The sequence below is a fragment of the Mus caroli genome, chromosome 8 (assembly GCF_900094665.2).
Source record: "Mus caroli chromosome 8, CAROLI_EIJ_v1.1, whole genome shotgun sequence".
Classification (NCBI taxonomy): Eukaryota; Metazoa; Chordata; class Mammalia; order Rodentia; family Muridae; genus Mus; species Mus caroli.
Window position 1 is genome coordinate 55,613,378 of NC_034577.1, and position 21,445 is coordinate 55,634,822.

The window sequence follows — 21,445 nt, forward strand, 5'->3', positions numbered from 1 at the left end:
GAGAGAGAGAGAGAGAGAGAGAGAGAGAGAGAGAGAGAGAGAGAGAGAGGGACTGGTGGTTAGAAGTAGAATTTAGACAATAATTATTTTCAGACAAAAATATAGTCACAATATATGTAACTTTAGTGACCTGTGATTTTTTTTCTCAAACTAAAGACCCTCTAACCCTCATCAATATTTAAGGAAGGAAAGAAAGCCTTCCCCTTACCAAGAGTTTGTTTGTCCATGAAAGAAGAAACAGTTCTAATACCATTTCAAGTTTTACAGGATTGAACTTGTACGCTTCTCAAATGGTAAATGATAACCTATGGCAACAGACAAAAACCCTATAAATAAATACCTAAGGGACATGTTATAACTGCAAATCAATAAAAGAAGATCTTTTAATTGGCTCAGATAATGTCTTCTCAATAACTCAAACATGACAGAAATATGGAGGCAAGAGCTGAAGAGGAGGTCATGGAAGGTCAAGGAAGGAGGATCTGCTTACTGACTTGTTCCTCCAGGCTTGCTAAACCTGCTTTCTGATAAACTGAGGACAAACTAGCCCAGACATGGCCAACCCACAATGGGCCTCTCCCTCCCCGATCAATCACTAATTAAGAAAATTCAGCATGATCTTATGGAGGCATTTTTTCAATTTGGATTGGCTCCTTTTAGAAAACTCTAACTTGTGTCAAGTTGACATGAAACTAGTCATTACAATTAGTGACATAAAATATCCCTTGAAGTTAAAGGCAGTGAAAGTGAACAAAGAACTCTATATAGTATTCATTCCATACAGACAGCCTCCACACCAAGGTACATATGTGACCCTGATTGACATCCAAGAAAACAAATACACCATTTAATGAAATGATATCTATTCCAGACCCAAATACTGAATTAAATAAAAGGAGAAATACTGAAGGAAAACTAAGCTAAGATAAAGCTATGAATGTGAAAAATTGATGTCTAATACAAATACAGTGGAGAGTCTTATCAGCAGGATGGAACTCATTGAAGACAGAGGCAGAGGGTTTGAAGAGATAATAATGGAATTCGACAACTCAATTAAAAATAGCTTCCTTAAGCTCTTGAATGGAATACACAGAATGTCTAGGATACTACATAAAGACTAATATAAGAATTGTGGACACAGAAGAACAATTCTAGATCAAAAGCATGGAAGATAGTTAATATAGAATCATGAATTAAAATATTACAACTCTAGGGGAAATGATGCTTATACAAGAACAAGAAGAATAAAGAAACCAAATAGAGAGGATGATGAAAGAAATTTCCATGCCATTTAGTAAGTCACTAAACATACAAAGCAAAGGGCAATAAAAGTTACATGACAGGAGAGCTAAGTCACAAACAAAGGCAAGACATTGAATAACAACTGATCTCTCAATGAAAACTGAAAATCCAGAAGTGTTTGGAGCAAAGTGTGCTAAATTCTGAATTAACAGTATTGTCTAGCCATATTATTTTATTACACTAAAATATCTGAAGGAAAAAAGAAAATATCCTTAGTTAAAATAGGCTTCAGGAATCCCTGACCATAAGCCCAGCTGTATAGAGAATCCTAGAAGTAACACCCTGGATTGAGAAGGAAACGTGACCCTGAGAAGGATAAGGTCACCCAAGAGGCTCTGGTAAAAACACAGACAAACAAACAAAAATCAGGACAGCATGTATGCCAAGTATGAATTAGGAAAAAAAAAAAAAAAGGCTTTGGTCCTCTTGGACCCAATCTCTTGTCCCCTTCTCTTGGTGTCATTTCTCACTCTCTGCTCACTCCTCTCATGGCGTAGTTCACTCTAGTACATGGACAACGAACTGAAGTCTTATTTAGTTTATGGTCAAGATATAAATAAACAATTAAACTGTGTATATACAAAGAAAAATGAATGTGCAGTCAGTTGTAAATATTCCACCCATGAATATGAACAAGGAATCTCTTGTTAATAGATTATTTTTCTTGTTGTTGTTGTTGTGACAAAATATTTTATTTAAAGCCATTTATTAGGAAAGTCATTAATTAATTAATTAATTCATTCATTTATTTATTCATTGGTTCAAATTCTTAGAAGATGCAGTTCATGATTGACCAGATTAATTCTTCTGAGTTTTACCAATGACAGAATATCAAGATGGACATGTTATAATATAGGATAGATGATTAAATTTTGGCTGTTGGAAAACAGAGAAGTTATCAGGCACTTTGAAATATAGTCTTCTGAAATCATGCCCCCTGCTTCCTCGTGACCTTCTCCCTCTAACATTGCCTGCTTTCTAATATTATATGGAGTTATTAAGTCATCAATAGTTTAAGCTATTCATTAAGATTCAGTAAAATCCCTAAGGATCCAATCACTTCTCAACATCAACAGTCAAGTCAATCCTTCAACAGATGTATTGGAAAACACTTCATTACCCAAACATAATGCAACCTGTCTGTTCATAAAAAACTCAAGCTACCACACTTAGATAATACAGCAGTAAGATGAAAATGTTAAAATAATATAAGCCAGAGATCTTCTTTAGACTGCCCTACCCTAAATACTAGATAACTCAAGACTAAATTTTATCAAAACCAAGGTACAAATGAATAAGGATCTGGATCATGAGAGCGTTGAAGTCCTAAGTTTTTTTAGGTTAAGTTATTTAATTGATCTTGACTTCAGTGTAAGAAAACATTCATGTCCTCATAGAGTGTTTTCTATGTCAGGTTAGTTTAACCTTTGGGAGTCCCATTTGCTGAGGAATACTTGTGTTCTGTTTCCAACTTCCACTTGCAGAATATTTTTTGTTTGGTTTTCTGCAACATAACACTAAGCATGACAGGCCAACACCATCTCACCAACTTTCTCACTTGTGGGATGTTGGGATTCTTGGTGAGGGAGATGAAAACTCTTGACTCATATGTTTTATGGCTTCAACCACCAAACCCAGACACTACGGCAGATGCCAACACGAACTTGCTGACAGGAGCATAATATAGCTGTCTCCTGAGAGGCTCTGCCAGTGTCTGGCAAATACAGAAGTGGATACTCACAGTCATCCATTGGATGGAGCACAGGGTCTCCAATGAAGGAGCTAGGGAAAGTATCCAAGAGCTGAAGGGGTTTGTAGCCCCATAGGAGGAACAACAATATGAACTAACCAGTACCCCCAGAGCTCCTTGGGACTAAACCACCAATCAAAGAAAACACAAGGAGGGACTTGTGGCTTTAGCTGCATATGTAGCAGAGGATGGCCTGGTCGGTCATCAGTGGGAAGAGAGGCCATAGGTCCTGTGAAGGTTCTAGGCCCCAGTATAGGGGAATGCTAGGGTCAGGAATGGGAGTGGGTGGGTTGGGGGCAGGAGATTTTTAAGGAGAAACTAGGAAAGATAACATTTAAAATGTAAATAAAAAATATCTAATAAAAAAAGTGTATAGACAAACAGTAGCACTTTCTTTTACAAAAAGAAAGCAATATGAACTGGTAGATTATGCGAGTTTTATGGTCACAAAAGTGTCACATAAGAAAAGAAAAATCTGTGACATATTTGCAGTTTTCTTAAAATAAAAAAAATCACTGAAAATAAGTCTACATAAATCTCTCTTTCTTTTATAGTTCGAATAGCAAAATTTTAATTTTCTGAATACTTTCTTCCTAGGAGAATGATGAAAGTTATCTTAAAAATTCTGAAATGTTGCCGGGTGGTGGTGGCACATGCCTTTAATCAAAGCTCCTGAGTGGCAGCAGAGGCAGGCAGATTACTAAGTTCGAGGCCAGCCTGGTCTACAGAGTGAGTTTCAGGACAGCCAGGGCTACACAGAGAAACCCTGTCTTGAAAAAACAAAAAAACAAAAAACAAAAAAACAAAAAAAGATCTGAAATGCAAGACTGAAAGGAGCTCTGTATTAATGGAAGCTTCTAAAGGGGATTATGTAAGGTGCTTTGCTGCATTTCTTTAGGCTGTGCTTAGAATAATTATTAGGCAAGCTAAAACAGATTTGAATTCAGAGCCAACTATGTGATTTTTATTCTATTTTAATTAACTAGCTTTTAATTTGAAAAATAATGTCATTCATTATGAAATATTTATTAAAGTGTTCCTGAAGGAGGGTAATATGAGGTATAAAGCATTCTTTTCTAAAATGAGTGTATAGTTAGGAAAGTGGCCAGGACCATGAGTGTTTTAGCAAATAATCCTGTGTTATATTACTTATCTCTCCCTTTCCCTTGCTGCCTTCTACTTTATTTTTCTTCATCCATCCACTTATTTATTCAATGATATTTGTAGAATGTTTATATTATTACAATTTTGTACACATTGGAACAAAAGTCCTGGGTTGTAGTTAATAAGGTATTGAATAGAGAAAAAAGTATGTGAATATATTGAGAAAAAACTTTTTTTGGTGCAACACAGAAATAATCAAGAAGATAGTTCAGAGAGCAAAGATTATAGACCATATATCCTGAAAGATATTCTTGGCTCTTTTAAATTATTTTACCTTTTATGTCACAGAATCCATACTTTATATTACCCACAAAAAATAAAGTCTACTTGCCACAGCCATTCAGCCTTCCCTCAGTTACCAACACTTGTAGAACTGTACCATAAACATGAATAAAGTCAGCCTTATAACTTCCTTCTTCTGTTTTTAACCCACCAAAAAAGTAGAGTTGGAAGAGAAATGTTCCTATTAGTAGTACTTTCATTCTTGTTTTTTTGTTTTTTGTTTTTTGCTGTTGGTTTTTTTTTTGGGGGGGGGGGTTGGTTTTGTTGTTGTTGTTTGTTTTTTGAGACAGGGTTTCTCTGTATAGCCTTGACTGTCCTGGAACTCATTTTGTAGACCAGGCTGGCCTCAAACTCAGAAATCTGCCTGCCTCTGCCTCTCGAGTGCTGGGATTAAAGACATTTGCTACCATGCCTGGCACTAATACTTTCATTCTTTATCCATGAAGATTGTGTATTATACTCTACACAAATATAAGACAAATACATATCCTAGAGAATTCTGAAGTGGGGACAAGGGAGGTAAAACAAATAATTTCTAAAAATATCTTTAAAATAGCTCAAATACAAAAATTCAAAAATAATTTCAAAGTATTGCTAAAATCTGCTGACAATGGACTTGAACATGAAATCTACTGACTGGAAAGTTTCAGGAAAAGAAAGTTGTTAAGTTGCCATAGAGCCCCTGTTATGCAGAACAGCATCTCCTGGTGTACTGTAGTGGTGTCTGACAGTGTCACTGTAGATCATGTATCCTCCTTTTAGATCCTTTTAGGAGTTAATCAAATGCAGTAGGTAATCGACAAAGTAATAGGATGCTCACAGTCAGCTATTGGAATGGATCACACGGCCCCCAATGGAGGAGCTAGAGAAAGTATCCAAGGAGATAAAGAGATCTGCAACCCTGTAGGTGCAACAATATTATGAACTAACCAGTACACCGGAGCTCTTGACTCTAGCTGCATATGTATCAAAAGATGGCCTAGTCGGCCATCACTGGAAAGAGAGGCCCATTGGACACGCAAACTTTATATGCCCCAGTACAGGGGAATGCCAGGGCCAAAAAGTGGGAATAGGTGGGTAGGGGAGTGGGGGGAGGGAAGGTATGGGGGACTTTTGGGATAGCATTGGAAATGTAATTGAGGAAAACACGTAATAAAAAATATTTTAAAAATGTGAAATTAAGAAATAAATTTTAATTAAGATGTTTTCTAACACAAGCTCCATTCTTGGCATTGCTGTGCTGTGAGACAATTGATTTCACACTTTAATAATCTCTATGAGGTCAATAGCACAATGGCCCACAAGTGGTCTACTGCTCGCTTTCTGTATCTAGTGAATATAATCTCACAGGCTGTAACAATCAATATCATCTAAATGACAAAATAAGAAAGGTCCTCAGGATAAGAGTTTGTCTTGGATTGTCAGAGTCAATGATAAATTCTATCATATCAGTTCTTATCAGACAGTTGGAGAGAGTTTGACACAGATGTAATAGGAAAAAGCTACATTAAGATGAAGCAGAGAAAATTGAGTCCTAAACATAGGACTGTACAAAGCTACAATGAGCTAGAAGAAGCAAGAGTCAGATTGTCACCTGAGAACCCTGAGATTATGCCCCTGCCCACATTGGATTTTAATCATGAAATACTTTCAGATATTATTCACGGTAACTGTAGAATAAAACTTATATTATTGCAAATAAAATGACTTTGTGGTTTCTTCCCCCTCCCCCCCCCCCAAAAAAAAAAAGATCAAAAAAATGCATTCTCAAGAATCCTAAGTTCTATTTTTGGAAGAGTGATTTCAGTGAAGGGAAGTCTAGAATATGATTGGACAAACTGCCCAGATGTCAAAATGGTATGGATGCTGTGGTTACAGGCAATTTGTGTACAATCCCAGGCTGTGATTGCGATGACATCTCTTACTGCCCAGCTGCCTTCTGCTGACTGGTATGTGGAGAGGCTCCATTGAGGAGGTTACACATGGTTTTAGTCTAGAAGAAAGTGTTCTCCCTTTAGCGGCTCCATTATCATTAAATCCAGATGCAGGACACTTGACAGAAACATGACGGGAGGAAAGACGATGTTCAGGGGTGTATAGGCGTCAAAGGAAATTTAGCCCAATGTTATTTTGGTTGAATGGGAAGATAATCACTTGTAAAGATTTTATATGCTATGTACAAATGTAGGTTGCAAACTGGCTATCTATGCCCCTATATTAGGATAAATGTGTGCTGTTTGCTTATGGAGTCAGCATATGCTCTATACTAGAGAGAGAGAGAGAGAGAGAGAGAGCAGTAGCAATTGAACCTGAACCTGAAGGATGAACAGTAGATCCCTTTTCCCTTTTCTTCTTGGGCCTTCATGTACCACACTCTACACATGTGTGCACACATCAACACCTCCATGAATTCAATGATCTCCTGTTTTATTATATTTAATTAAAAAAATAAAGTGTTTACTCATAGGTAAGTGAAAAAATCCAGTGAACTATGTCATGTAGTTTAGAGGGTAATTAATATCCATTGGTGATAAAACACAGATTAAATAGAATTTGAAAGGCTTTCTGATAACATTTTAGCTGTAGTACAAGTGACTAGGTATAAATGATTGAAGAATCTGCATCTAGCAGATCTGCCTCAACACTTCTTGCACTGTAGCGTCATTGAATATCTATCTGTTTCTTCAGGATATATAATAAATACCATCTAGTGGAGATAAAAATATTATGGGGAAAACGGTGCTACTCTGTTTAATTATATTAATTATTTTCAAGCTTGAAACACCCTGAAGGTTTAATGTTCTTAGTCCTTTGTATCAGGGTTTACATCAAATGAAATAAAAATGTGGTAGCTTCCCCACTCGGCATTTGTCGAAGCTTTCATTTTCAATGAAACAGGAAGAAAGGAGAAACAAATAATTATGACTTCTGTGAAGATACTACATGAAAGCAAAGCTATGTTTTTCTTCTCTGAACTTTGTCTGGCCCTTAATGGCTGTTTTCTTAAATAAAATGCAGCAATTACTCAGTGCCTGCTTCTGCTAAAGCTGTCAGGTCTGTTTCTTGAAATGCAACTAAAATATGTTTTTCTGTGTGCAAATGGAAAAAAAATCAAAAGGATTTTTCACAATCAAGATACAGTTTGAAGTGTAAAATATACTTTGAATGCTCAAATAGCATGCTTTCATATATCTTTTTGAAATATAACACTGCTAATCATTTTCTTTGAAGTAGAGGTTTTTGTTTTGTTTGTTATTTTGTTTGCATTTTTGCTTATTCCATTGTGTATCTGTCAGTAATGTTTCAAACTCAGATCTCCTCTTCTACATGTAGAATCCCTCTTGTTGCTAAAAGACACAGGTTTGCTTTTGTCAGATGTTAGATAATACCATTCTCACTACTGACAATATTGGATTATTTCAATATCAACTATAAATGCAGTTAATACTTCAAGAATTTTTTGGCTTGGGAACATCATTATTTCAAGAAAACTGAGGAGCTCATAATGCTTGTTTTAATATAAAAATTTTGACTTAGTGAAAATTCTCATAGGCTGATATGTGATGCTAATATATACATCAATCAAAATGAAATGAGATAATTTTCATAATTAAATATGCTTTCCCTACTGTGAAACAAATAGAATATTTATTTTAATATAAATTTTAAGCTTAATTAAGAAGGCTTTTTTCTCTACACAATAGATGCTGGTAATAAATTTAAAAAAAATATTAATTTCAGTTAATGTGATGTTTTACGTGTGTGCGTTTGTGTATGTGTGTGTGTTCATTTGTGCATGTGTGTGTGTGTGTGTCTCTGTGTGTATGTTTGTGTTTGCGTGTGTATACAGTGAGTGTAGTCCCCCAGGAGGACAGAAGGGGCATCAGTTCTAATAGAGTAGGAGTGAGAAAATTGTAAGCCACTCATGTGGATTATGGGAACCAAACTCTGATCCTCTGTAAGAACAATATATGCTCTAAACCATATAGACATCTCACCAGCACCAGTGGAAGATTGTTTTAAAGTAAAATTTGAATATAAATTAAACTCATATCCACATTTCCTAAGGTAGAACTAATATTTAATAAATACATCTCAGTATTAGGGTAATTTTTTGTAACATTTAAATTTTTGACTAACATCTATTATAGGAATATTATAAACAGTAAATAGTGAAGCAAAACACTTTCAAACTTAAATACATGAGCATCAAAAATGTTAAGATAACTAACCTGTGTATTTCTCTCTCTAGTCTTTTTATTATTTGTTATTCTTTAATCATTTTTACAGACTTTATACCCCTCCTGGCCCACCCTCTGACTGGACTGTTCCACATCCCACACCTTGCCCCCATCCCTGTCTCTAAGAAGATGCTCCCACCCCCACCCTAATAGGCTTCCCCACTCCTGGGGCTTCAAGTCTTTCAAAGGTTAGGTGCATCTTCCCTGATAGAGTCCAAAACCAGCAGTCCTTTGCTGTATATATGTTGTGAGTCTCATAACAGCTGGTGGATGGTGCCTGGTTGATGGTTCAGTATCTGAGAGATCCCTGGAACCAGGTTAGTTGAGACTGCTGGTCTGGTCTTCCTATAATATTGCCCTCCTCCTCAGCTTCTTCCAGCTTTTCCATAATTCAACCATAGGGGTTAACAGCTTCTGTCTGTTGGTTGGATATAAATATCTGCATCTGACTCTTTCAGCTGCTTGTTAGATTTTTTTTTTTTTTGGAGGGGGGAGATTCAGTCATGATAAGCCCCTGTTTGTAAGTACATCATAGCATCAATAATTGTACCAGGCCTTGGGGGCTCCCCCTGTGCTGGATCCCAATTTTGGACTGTCACTGGACCTTCTTTTCCTCAGGCTCTTCTCTAGTTTTGTTCCTGAAGTTCTTTCAGATGAGAGCAATTCTGGGTCAGAGTTTTTGACTATGGGATGACAACCCCATCCATCCACTTGATGCCCTTCATTCTGCTGGAGGTGGGCTCTAAAAGTTCCCTCTCCCAACTGTAGGACATTTAATCTAGGTTATCTCCCTTTGAGTTCTGAAAGTCTCTCACCTTCCAGAGAATCTAGAGGGTTCCCCCACCTCCTACCTTCCAAGGTTGCTTGTTTTGACAGGGAGGTGAAGAGGGGAACATAATCAGGTATTGAAGAGTAACAGGACTGAAGCCCTGAGGGCCAGCAGAAAGAATTGAAACAAGCAATCTCTTATTATTTATTGTTCATAATATATTGACACAACAAAATAATACATGATAATATATAATTATATATAGATATACATATACATATATGTATATATAGAGAGAGAGAGAAAAAGAGAGAGAGAGACAGAGAGAGACACACACAAAGACACATAGAGAGAGACTGCCTTAAAATTATAGAATATAATTTTTGTATTTTATGTTTTGTATCATAATAATTATTTTCATTAAAACAAAAATATCATTCTTTAGTAGTTATGCAAAAACCTAGAACTCTGCATATGGTGATTAATTGGTTAGATGTTTGCCATACATATAATCATACATTTCTAATATTGACACATATGATCTTCTGGAAATATTTACGTGTCCAATCCCAGTCCATAAATGGTTTGTCATAGATTTTGTCAACTTGACACATTCTAGATATATGTATGAAGACAGAATCTCAATTAAGGAAATTCTAAACTCAGATTAGCCTGTGGGTTTGTCTCGAGGTATTTTGAGTATCAAAAGAGGTAAGTAAATCAATCACAAAAGAACACACCTGGTATGCACTCACTAATAATTGGATATTAGCCCCAAAGCTTGGAATATCCAAGATACAGTTCACAGACCACCACATGAAACTAAAAAAGAATGAAGACTTAGAAGGTGCAACAAAGTACTCATGGGAGGAAATACAAAGAGACAAAGTGTGGAGCAGAGACTGAAGAAAAGTCCATCCAGAGACTGCCACACATGGGGATCCATCCCATGCACAGTCAACAAATGCAGATACTATTGTGGATGCCAAGAAGTGCTTGCTGACAGGAGCCAGATATAACTGACTCATGAGAGGCTTTGCCAGATCCTGATTAATGCAGAGGTAGATTCTTTCAGCCAACCATTGAACTGAGCAGTGGGTCCGCAATGGAGGAGTTAGAGAAATGACTGAAGAAGCTGAAGGGATTTGCATCCCCATAGGAAGAATAATATCAACAGACCAGACCCCTAGATCTACCAGGGTCTAAACCACCAGCCAAAGAGTACACAGGGAAGAACTCATGGCTCCATCAGCGTATGTAGCAGAGGATGGCCTTGTTGGACAGCAATGGGAGGAGAGGTCCTTGGTCCTGTGAAGGCTCAATGCCCCATTGTAGGGGAATGCCAGGGCAGGGAGGTAGGTGTGGGTAGATGGGTGGGTGAGGGAACACTTTCATAAAAGCAGTGGAAGAAAGGTAGGATAGTTTGTTTTCAGTGGTAGGGAACCAAGAAAGGGGATAACATTTGAAATGTAAATAAAGAAAATATCCAAGAAAAAAGAAAAAAAAAAGTGATGTAGGCATGACAAGACATCTGTGCCTGGTGCCCTCCTTGGGCAGATGAGGATAAGCTACATAAAAAAGAAAGCTGAACAAGTCAGTAGCAAGCCAATAAAAAGATTTTTTTTTCTTAATTTGTCTTGAAAAATAAATTCTAACGTACATACACACATATTTGACTTTCTTATCATGTACCTGTTGTCTCATAGCAACTTAATAGTAATATTTTTCAAAAAGTAACTATTTTGCTAAAATTACTGTTTATATCAGTGTTCAAATTACTGACATAAAATACATAGATCATGCAAATGGTAGCATCTATAGTTGCAAGAGGTTTCCTATAAGGCAATTCAATTTAATTTTGACATACCCTCTTTCATAACACATGGTACCCTATAATATTATCTGTCCTCTTACTAGACCCTTTACATAATTCATGAAGAGAGCCATGCTTTCTAAAGGCATGGCAGTCAAAGGGGGAATATCCCTTGATAAGAGTGCCTGCTCAACCAATGTTTCTTCATTTTAATAGACTACAAATATAGACTTTATAATGAAAATAAAATGTTTTCTCTATGCATTTAGTAGGCAAGCAATATATCAAGCTGCTCTTGCTTTAGAATTCACAGAATAAAATACCCAATTTAATACAGATTTAGCAGATTATTTTACTTTCCCTTGTTCATGGGACTAAGTAAAAACAGTGTTGCTACATAGAAAAGATGCACATGTATTTGAAATAATCTATTGCAAATGCTTTTCCTTTTAATGTGGGCATCTAATATCAACCTGGCGTTTGTATTTGTATATCTTCAGAACTGAGAATTCCCAAGTACTGAAATCTGACTAAGGGATTTAGGTATTAGAACATATATTTTTCATATGCTCTAATTTGAATTATATTCTTTTGTAATGATTTTACAGTTTTTTTTGACACTGTTACAAATTGTTATCTGTTTCTTCAAAATCTCTCTGTTTCTTGGTCTCTTTCACTTTCTCTTAACAAAACCATTCCTCTTTAATATGAACATATTTTATCTGTCCATTTTTACTAGCAATCATTCCATGTCTACCACTAGCCACCATCAAACAACTTATATTTCTAATTGGAACATTTCTAGCAATTTCTAGACTGATTTAATATTGTTCTAACCATCTTAAGCTATATTGGTTTTACTTGGAAACATTGTCAGATTCTAAAATCATACTTCATGGGCAGCATGTATTTTGTGTTTTTAATTGTTTCTTGAGTATTATCATGTAAGTAATCACATTACAAATTTTAGCTTCTTGTATTAATTAAGATGGAATGAACCATGGTGATGAAGCCTAGGATTCTATAAGTGAACAAACTAAGACTCAGGGAAGTTTCTGGAACTGACCTCAAATGACTAATGATGTAATCATATATGAAGCAAGTCATTTGAAATGAGTTTGTTTTTCAGTGTTAATCATTGTGGAAACATCCTCTCTTTGAAATTTATGTAAATCTTAAAATATAGATTATTTGGTTGAAAGTACATTATAAAATGCATAGCACGCTTAGCTAAACAGAAAGCTAAATAGACTATGATTGAATGTACAGAATTAGCAATGAGGACAGTCATGGTTAGTAGAAAAAGAAAAAGATAATTTAGCTCTTATAGGAGGCTCTTCCTGGTGACATACTAACTAAGCAGTGGAGAACAAAAAAGACTGAATTGTATATGAAAATCGAAGCTATTTCACCTAACAAGTCTATCTCTCCACTGGGTGTCCAGCTGCATGTGAGAAGGCTTCTTGTACTGAAACTCCCCTTTCTATTTTGATTTTGCAGTAATTAGACACTGGCATTGACAAAGAATCATCTTAATGTTTTCTGTTGTAAGAGTTAGAAAAGAAAATTGTTAGAGAAAAAGACCTGTGGTATCATACATTAACACTGAGCACTTTATTTCCTTTGGTGCATAAGAACATCTCTGCTCTTTACAGAAAGAGATGGGCTTATGCAGAGACCCCATTAGAAAGCAAATCAAGTTTTAACCTCAAATATCAAAAACTTGGTTGAAAAGTACTTGCTTCCATTGGAAACATGGTTGCTTTTGGAAACATACTTTTAAATATTTTTCAGAGTTATACCCATCCTGAGGGGTGTATTTCACCAATAGAGTAAGTTACAGTGCTGTCTCTGATAGAAACTCCTTAAAACTAGAGGATTGGTAAGTTGGTTCAGTGACTTGTGATTTCCACAGATCTGAAGACCAGAGTTTGAACCCAGAACTCACATTGTAAAGAAGAAATTTGACTTCTAGTAATTCTCTCTTAGTCTCTATATGTATGAATGTGACACTGGCTCAGAAACATATGCACACACATGCACAACACACATGCACACACACACAATTTAAAAATACTATTTTAAAATAATAGAAACTTTATATTTACCTTCTAAGAATAAAGGTCTTTCTGTAGCTTGAGTATTATGTCTAACATGTTTCCTAATGATTCCCTCACATTGAATGCTTCACCTGTCATTGCTATAGATATTGTTGCCAGGAAACCATCCTGATTGTGGGAGCCAGCTTACTATTCTCAATTATGTCAACTTGCCCCTGTTGGCCTTTCTAGTGACTCTCATGACTTCACTTCTTTTTCAAAATTATATTTTTTAAAAAACAGGGTATAATTAAGAAAACAAACAACAAAAGATAAACTCTAGTCTTATGTAACTGTATTTATGTTTGTGTTCACATAAAATACCAGTGTTAGGGCCTAGAAACTGAGGTAATATAGCACCTTCTCAGTTCATTTTCCTGTGAACTGAAGATCTCCATGGAAAACATTGCAAATAGCATTGCTATTGATAAACATTTCTGATGCTGAACAAATGCAGAATTACAAAGTTTCAGAAGTACATGAAAAACTTCTGAGAGTATTGGGGGAATGGAGCACTGAGCTAAGTGACTATTGTATAAAGGTAAGGATATATTTTTTGAGTGCCAGCACTTATATGAAATCAAGATGTATTTTCATGCACTGTATTTCCATTGCTTGATGCTATAGACCATCTTAATGCCAACTTCTAAACTCCAGGTGAACTCCCACACACACAAAGACATTCACAGGTGAATACACACATACACAGATACACACAGAGAGTCATACATCTTCATAGGTAACCTCACAAACACACACAGACATGCATATTCACAGATGAATACACATACATATAGGCATGCACCTTCATAGGTGAGCACACATACACACAGAGAGAGGTAAGTACCATCACTGGTGAACACATACACACATGTATTCACCTTCAAACATGCACATGCACATACATACATACACATGCACATGTGCTCACACACCTACCCATACACACGAGAGAGAGAGAGAGAGAGAGAGAGAGAGAGAGAGAGAGAGAGAGAGAGAGAGAGAGAGAGAGAGAGAGAGAAACTCAGAGAGAGACTCAGAGAGGGCAAACTTACATTCCATGATGTACAGTGCTATCAAATAGACTTAAAACAATGAAGCACATCATAATGCGAGAGACATAGTACACAGGGTCTCTAATATGTTCATCATGTAAACTGTACTTGTTGCCTGTAGGCCTTACTCAACTTTTTCATTGATAAGGATGAGAACATTTTGCTAGGGTTTCCAGACATTATTTTAGTTCATATCAGGACCTTGGTTCCATTATTTTGTCAGAAATATTGTAGTTTCTGGTAAATTCTGCAGGAAAGTAAGGTTATAATGTGGTCATTACATATAATTTATTTATCAGAAATGAAGATATCATACAATAATTTATTGTAGACTATGACAAACTGTATGAGACAGGTTTGTGAGAAAGAAGGAGAAATAAGAAAAGAAGAAAATGGAAGGGGTAAAGATATAGAAGAAGAAAGGAAACTAAGGAAGAAGAGAGAAAGATGAGGGGAATAGCTTATAGATAATATAATGGATAGATAAGATAGTTATTAGGTGATAGATACATAGACAAATGATAGGCACATAGATGATAGATAGATAGATAAATAGATAGATAGATAGATAGATAGATAGATAGATAGATAGATAGATAGATAGATAGATAGGATGGATGATAGATCAACATATGATAGATGATAGATTGATGATAGCTTTAAATGTCAAAATTTCAGATTTAAAACTCAAATCTCTTCTCCTCTGATGGAACTATTTAGCTTGGTACCATGCTTTGCAAGTTTGAGTTTCACAGAATAAACCTCTCAGAGAGTAAATTTATTAAAATATATGATTATGAAAAGGAGTGCATGATTCTTACCCACATTTTTGCTTTTGTCATGAAGACACTGGATTATTCACCGTGTGGAAAATTGCAATGAACGAATATTGACTTACTTGGAATTCTAAGTGTCTTTGTATAGATTTCCAATCACCTCTTCTCTTATTTCTTAGTCCTGCTCTGTTTCTGTGTAAACTCTCCCATAAATAGGCAGAGAAATTGAGCAGAGAAATGAGCAAGGGGAAAGAATCAGTGTGATGATTTTTAAAAAGAGAATGGATTTTCCCAAGTTGTTTTAGATCAAAGTCTAATGAGTCCACTTTGAGACACTTCCCAGCCATCAAAGCAGGGTTGTTGTCAATAAACCTAGTAATTTGGCTCTTTAAACACTGGTAGATGCTATAAATTTCTGGTACTTTACATCTGTTTCTTCTAAATGTAAGCTCTCCCCCTTTTACCTAACCATGAAATCCTGTGTTTCTTTTCTCCACATCAAAGAGAATACAAGGGCAAGTTTGAAGAATGTTCCAGAAATTGAAATGTTGTATTTCTAGCAAGTGTTGCATCTGGTATATATATATATATATATATATATATATATATATATATATATACCAGATATATAGTTATATATATAGTTATTTCGTGTTTATAATTAAAGTATTTCCATAAGAAAATATAAGTATACTCTCTGTGACTATGACTAACACAAAATTTCCAAGAAGTCCAACCTTGCTTTATTTGAACTCTGGAGACTTGAGAAAAACAGAAGGTCAAGGTGAACAAGCAGTGTGAAGAGACTAATGCAATCTAGATGGGATTATAACTCAATGTCGTCAAACATTTTATGACAGGTCTGAAAGACAGTTTCATATAAATGTAATTTTAAAAATCAGATGCACTAAGTATGATTATTTTCTTTCTTTCTTTCTTTCTTTCTTTCTTTCTTTCTTTCTTTCTTTCTTTCTTTCTTTCTTTCTTTCTTTCTTTCTTTCTTTTTCTTTTTGTCTCTTTTGCTAACAGTATGAAAGAAGTAGGAGGAAGCCATAAGCAATGGAGAGGTCTCCCGTCATCCACCTGCAAGCCATGCCCTATTGCCTATGCCAGCCCAGTCTGTGGTTCTGATGGGCATTCCTACTCTTCACAGGTGAGGAGAGCTCTACTTATTCACTATGAAATAAATAAGTCCTGTTGATCCAGGTTGTGGTTTGAATATGATGTGACTACCAAGGCTCATGTGATCCTTATCTGTTGTTACTGCTCTGGAAGGTTCCAGAGTCTTAGGAGATAGAGCCAGCTGAAGCAATTGGGTATGTGATTAGAGATTTTATAGCCTGGCCCCAATTCCTATCTACCCTTTCTCCCTGAGATGAGACCGAAGGTAATCTGTTATCCCCTCCACAGTGCCCCACCCATCCCATGCTTTACTGACCTACTTTTCTCTTCATGAATTCCTGCCAAAGCAAATCTAGCTTGCAGTTTTATCAGATGTTTGGACACAACCACACAAAAGTAACTGATACAGAGAGTAACTGAGTTAATCAGTCATCTGTCTATGTGGTTATTTTGTAATTACTTTACTTACTTTTAAGTAATGTTAATAAACTCACTGGTAAGGATGGCAGTCTGAATGGCATTTATTTCTCCTATATAAAAATTATAGGAACATGAAATACTAGTGTTGTGATTATTCTGAGCCTTTATATCTAAATGCCAATGTTTCCTTCATTCCTTTCTGTTGATAAATTCAGAAAAAGCATAACTTGTAATTATTGTTATAACAGCAATTACAACTCCCACATTTATATAAAGTCTCATTCCCTATCTCCCTTGTTATCTTATTTAAGTTTCCAGGAATATTTTGGAAGTACGGGGTTCAGTAAGTAACAGTGATAAGGCCAATTTTACACTTTTGATTATCATTAAAGCCAGATTTGGTAGCACGTTTATATCCATGTTCCTGGTTTTTGTCTACATTATTCTGACTTCCTAGTAACTATGTTAAAAGTTTAAAAGATTCAATAGTATTAAAGAAATTAGCTTACATGGGAAGTTGAGATGTGTTTGTTGATTATGGGGTAGGGGGTTTACAAACTCATAGTTCACTACACATAGTTTATTCATGAATTAACTGTTTTACACTGTTCCATTAAGTTAACCAGCATATTGCACAGTAAACACATGAATTCAGTAGAAAACCACTAAAGGATGATTTGTATTTTTGTTTGTTTTTAGTAAACTGTATATATGATGTCTTTAAGACTAACTCAACTCGGCTCCTAATCGTTTTTCTTGCTGTAAAGTTAATTCTGGAATTGTTTACTTTCAGAATATTTTGGCAAGGACTATATATTATAAATGCTACCGCATCTGGAAATATTTCACAAAAATGTCCTCTTGCATGTCACAATTATAAATCCCATTAAGAATACTAGAATAATCAATTTAGGCAATAAAGTTTGATAGTATGTGTAACTGTCATTTAGTATTCAGAATTCCTGTGGATACGCTGCCATGTGTTTGTCTGCTGAAGTTTTAAAAGTGGGATAAAGCTTGGCTTTGTTGATTAGAGTAGGTTCAGTGTTCCGGGTTCCTCTCAATATGGCTTGGATTTCGGTAAATTGATTATGAAATTGAGTCTGTATTATACAATTTTATGTATTAGGTACATAGTGGACAAAACACACAAGTGATTTATTAAAAGTCAAATGATAATAACAGGAAATCACTAAGCCAACTTACAAAGTTACAATAAGTGGGTACACATATAAACATGCAAAGTGATAGAGACATGTGGGAAGTAAACTTGAATCCTAAATTTAATAGGAACATTGATACTTGAGTCATTTGAGTCAGCAGAAAATAGTGGATTTTTTGAGCAGCCTGCTAACATAAATCCAACATTATATATAGGTAAGAGTGCGCTTGCATCCAGAACATCCTTGTCCATAATAGGGGCTCTAGGATGTTCATTACCTCACTCCAAAGATTTAAATTATAATGTTCCTGTAGATGGTCCTTCTGTTAAAACGTTAGTTTCATAGGAAAACAGATTACCATCAAGTCATTTCCACAGATTTGAAATTATATTGGAAGCCTTACTTGATAGTGTTTTAGTTACAAAGTAATTAAAACTCACTTTATAAATGCTGTTTTTAATTATTCTCTTTATGGTCCAAAATGTGCTGTGAAATGTTGGCTTGCTAATACCATGGTTTTTGGTAGGTTGTTTTGTCAGTAAAATAAACCTCTAGGCAATCCATCTACATATTTTAATATTTTTCTTTTATTGAAAATAGTTTTTCTCATGGAATATATTCTACTTGCATTTCCCTCCCTTTTTTAATCTAAATTTAAAAATTTTATTTTCATGAATGTCACTTTCAGAGGATACTGGTATTGTATGTGAAGATATAAAATAATACATTTCGAAGGAATATTGGTGTTTAGTTATCCTGACCCACTGTCCTTCTTTCTGTGGATTAGTGAATATAATTGTATGTATTGAGTGACCATTAATCTCTAGACCATCTAGTCTTGAGGGTTTGCACTATAAACAGTGATGCTGAGCTGCATAAAACATCACGAAGTAAAGAACTGAAGATCCATAAGAACATATGTTAAAGCATTCTAGTGAATCACTCTAACAAATGAGTGTAAGTGAAATGCAAGGTTATTTTTACGAAGAAAAACATATACCCTTAGGTTATCTATGTAATACCTGAAGATAAAATATTTTAGAGGTAATGGCTTGGTAATTGTTCAGTTAATCATTGTTCTAACATATTGTAAGTAGAGGATGAAAATGAGAGAAGGTAGGAATATTGAGGTCTTCTGTCTGGCTGTCCATTCACAGATACTATAAGTAAAGAGTGAGTATGACTGTGCTATAGCTTGAAGAACTTTCAGGTGCCCATACCCTAGTCCTGTTATTTTATAGTTTCCTTTTCAGATTATGTAATTAGTTCCCCCATGTTTGTTTATTGTGTTCAGTTTAGCAAATTAAAATGAGAATTATAATGGTGTTTCTTTTTTTATTAGGTATTTTCTTTATTTACATTTCAAATGCTATACAGAAAGTTCCCTATAACCTCCCCCGGGCTGCTCCCCTACCCACCCACTCCCACTTTTGGCCTTGGCATTCCCCTGTACTGGGGCATATAAAGTTTGCAAGACCAAGGGGCCTCTCTTCCCAATGATGGCCAACTAGGCCAACTTCTGCAACATATGCAGCTAGAGACATGATCTCTGGGGGTTACTGGTTAGTTCATATTGTTGTTCCACCTATAGGGTTGCAGAACCCTTTAGCTCCATGGATACATTCTCTAGCTCCTCCATTGAGGGTCCCGTGTTCCATCCTACAGATGACTGTGAGCATTCACTCTGTATTTGCCAGGCACTGGCATAGCCTCACTCAAGACAGCTATATTAGTGTCCTTTCAGCAAAATCTTGCTGGCATATACAATAGTGTCTGGGTTTGGAGGCTGATTATGGGATGGATCACCAGGTGGGGTAGTCACTGAATGGTCCATCCTTTTGTCTTAGCTCCAAACTTTGTCTCTGTAACTCCTTCCATGGGTGTTTTGTTCCCTATTCTAAGNANGAATGAAGTATCCACACTTTGGTCTTCATTCTTTTTGATTTTCTTGTGTTTTGCAANTTGTATCTTGGGTATTCTAAGTTTCTGGGGTAATATCCACTTATCAGTGAGTGCATATCAAGTGATTTCTTTTGTTATTGTGTTACCCCATCCAATATATACAAAGAGCTCAAGAAGCTGGACTCCAGAAATTCAAATAATCCCATTAAAAAATAGGGTACAGAGCTAAACAGAATTCTCAAGTGAAGAATACAGAATGGTTGAGAAGCACCAGAAAAAATGTTCAACATCCTTAATCATCAGGGAAATCCAAATCAAAACAACCTTGAGATTCCACCTCACTCCCGTCAGAAAGGCTAAGATCAAAATTTTCAGGTGACAGCAGATACTGGCGAGGATGTGGAGAAAGAGGAACACTCCTCCGTTGGTGGTGGGATTGCAAGCTTATACAACCAGTCTGGAAATCAGTCTGGTGGTTCATCAGAAAACTGGACATAGTACTACTGGAAGATCCAGCAATACCTCTCTTGGGCATATACCCAGAAGATGTTCCAACTGGTAATAAGAACACATGCTCCACTATGTTCATAGCAGCCTTATTTATAATAGCCAAGAGCTGGAAAGAACCCAGATGTCCCTCAACAGAAGAATGGATACAGAAATTGTGGTACATTTACACACTGGAGTATTACTCAGCTATTAAAATCAATGAATTTATGAAATTCTTGGGCAACTTTAATGATGTTTCTAACACAAACTCTCATTAGAAGCAGGTCATTACATTGGGGCCAAGTTCTTGTGCCTGGGTGGGATAGAAGAGTAGATTTCACAGGGCAGCTGATTGAAGATGTTAGGCAAATTATATAACCACGATTTGATTTACGACTGTATGACTTGTTTGGACTGTAAAGAGATCTCAGGGATGAAGAACACTGGTTCTTTGTCTAGAGGACCTGGGTTTGATTTATGGCATCCACATGGTGGGTTATAGACTTATGTAACTCCCTTAAATCCAATTCCAGGAAATCTGAACCCTTTTCTAGTCCCCATAGTTCCAGTGGTACACCAACATACACTCAGGCAAAACACCTACCATCATAAAAATGAAGAACATAACATAAAAGTGACATAGATTAATTGCTATATAATCATATTAATTATAAGACTGAAATTTAAATATTGAGGGTCCTCAACAAAAAGTTTTAAAGTGCTAAAAAAAATTAAACATAAAAACCTTAAGGAAGTGGATGCTCACAGTCAGCTATTGGATGGATCACAGGGCCCCCAATGGAGGAGCTAGAGAAAGTACCCAAGGAGCTAAAGGGATCTGCAACCTTATAGGTGGAACAAAAATATGAACTAACCAGTACCCCCAGGAACTCGTGTCTCTAGCTGCGTATGTATCAGAGGACCGCCTAGTCGGTCATCAGTGGAAAGAGAGGCCCATTGGTCTTGAAAACTTTATATGCCTCAGTACAGGGGAACGCCAGGGAAGAAGTGGGAGTGGGTGGGTAGGGGAGTGGGGGTGAGGGCCTGGGGGACTTTTGGGATAGCATTGAAAATGTAAATGAAGAAAATACCTAATAA

General features: G+C 36.0%; 1 protein-coding gene across 4 annotated transcripts in view; it reads left to right on the forward strand.

Annotated features, from left to right (window-relative positions):
* The window catches only part of Spock3 (SPARC (osteonectin), cwcv and kazal like domains proteoglycan 3), a 373,684-nt gene that overhangs the window by 238,913 nt on the left and 113,326 nt on the right, over positions 1-21,445 (forward strand). For all 4 annotated transcript variants that reach the window (XM_021169488.2, XM_021169486.2, XM_021169485.1 and 1 more), the window contains one exon: positions 16,281-16,404. In XM_021169488.2, the coding sequence (XP_021025147.1) occupies positions 16,281-16,404 (124 nt within the window). The remainder of the gene's footprint in view (positions 1-16,280; positions 16,405-21,445) is intronic.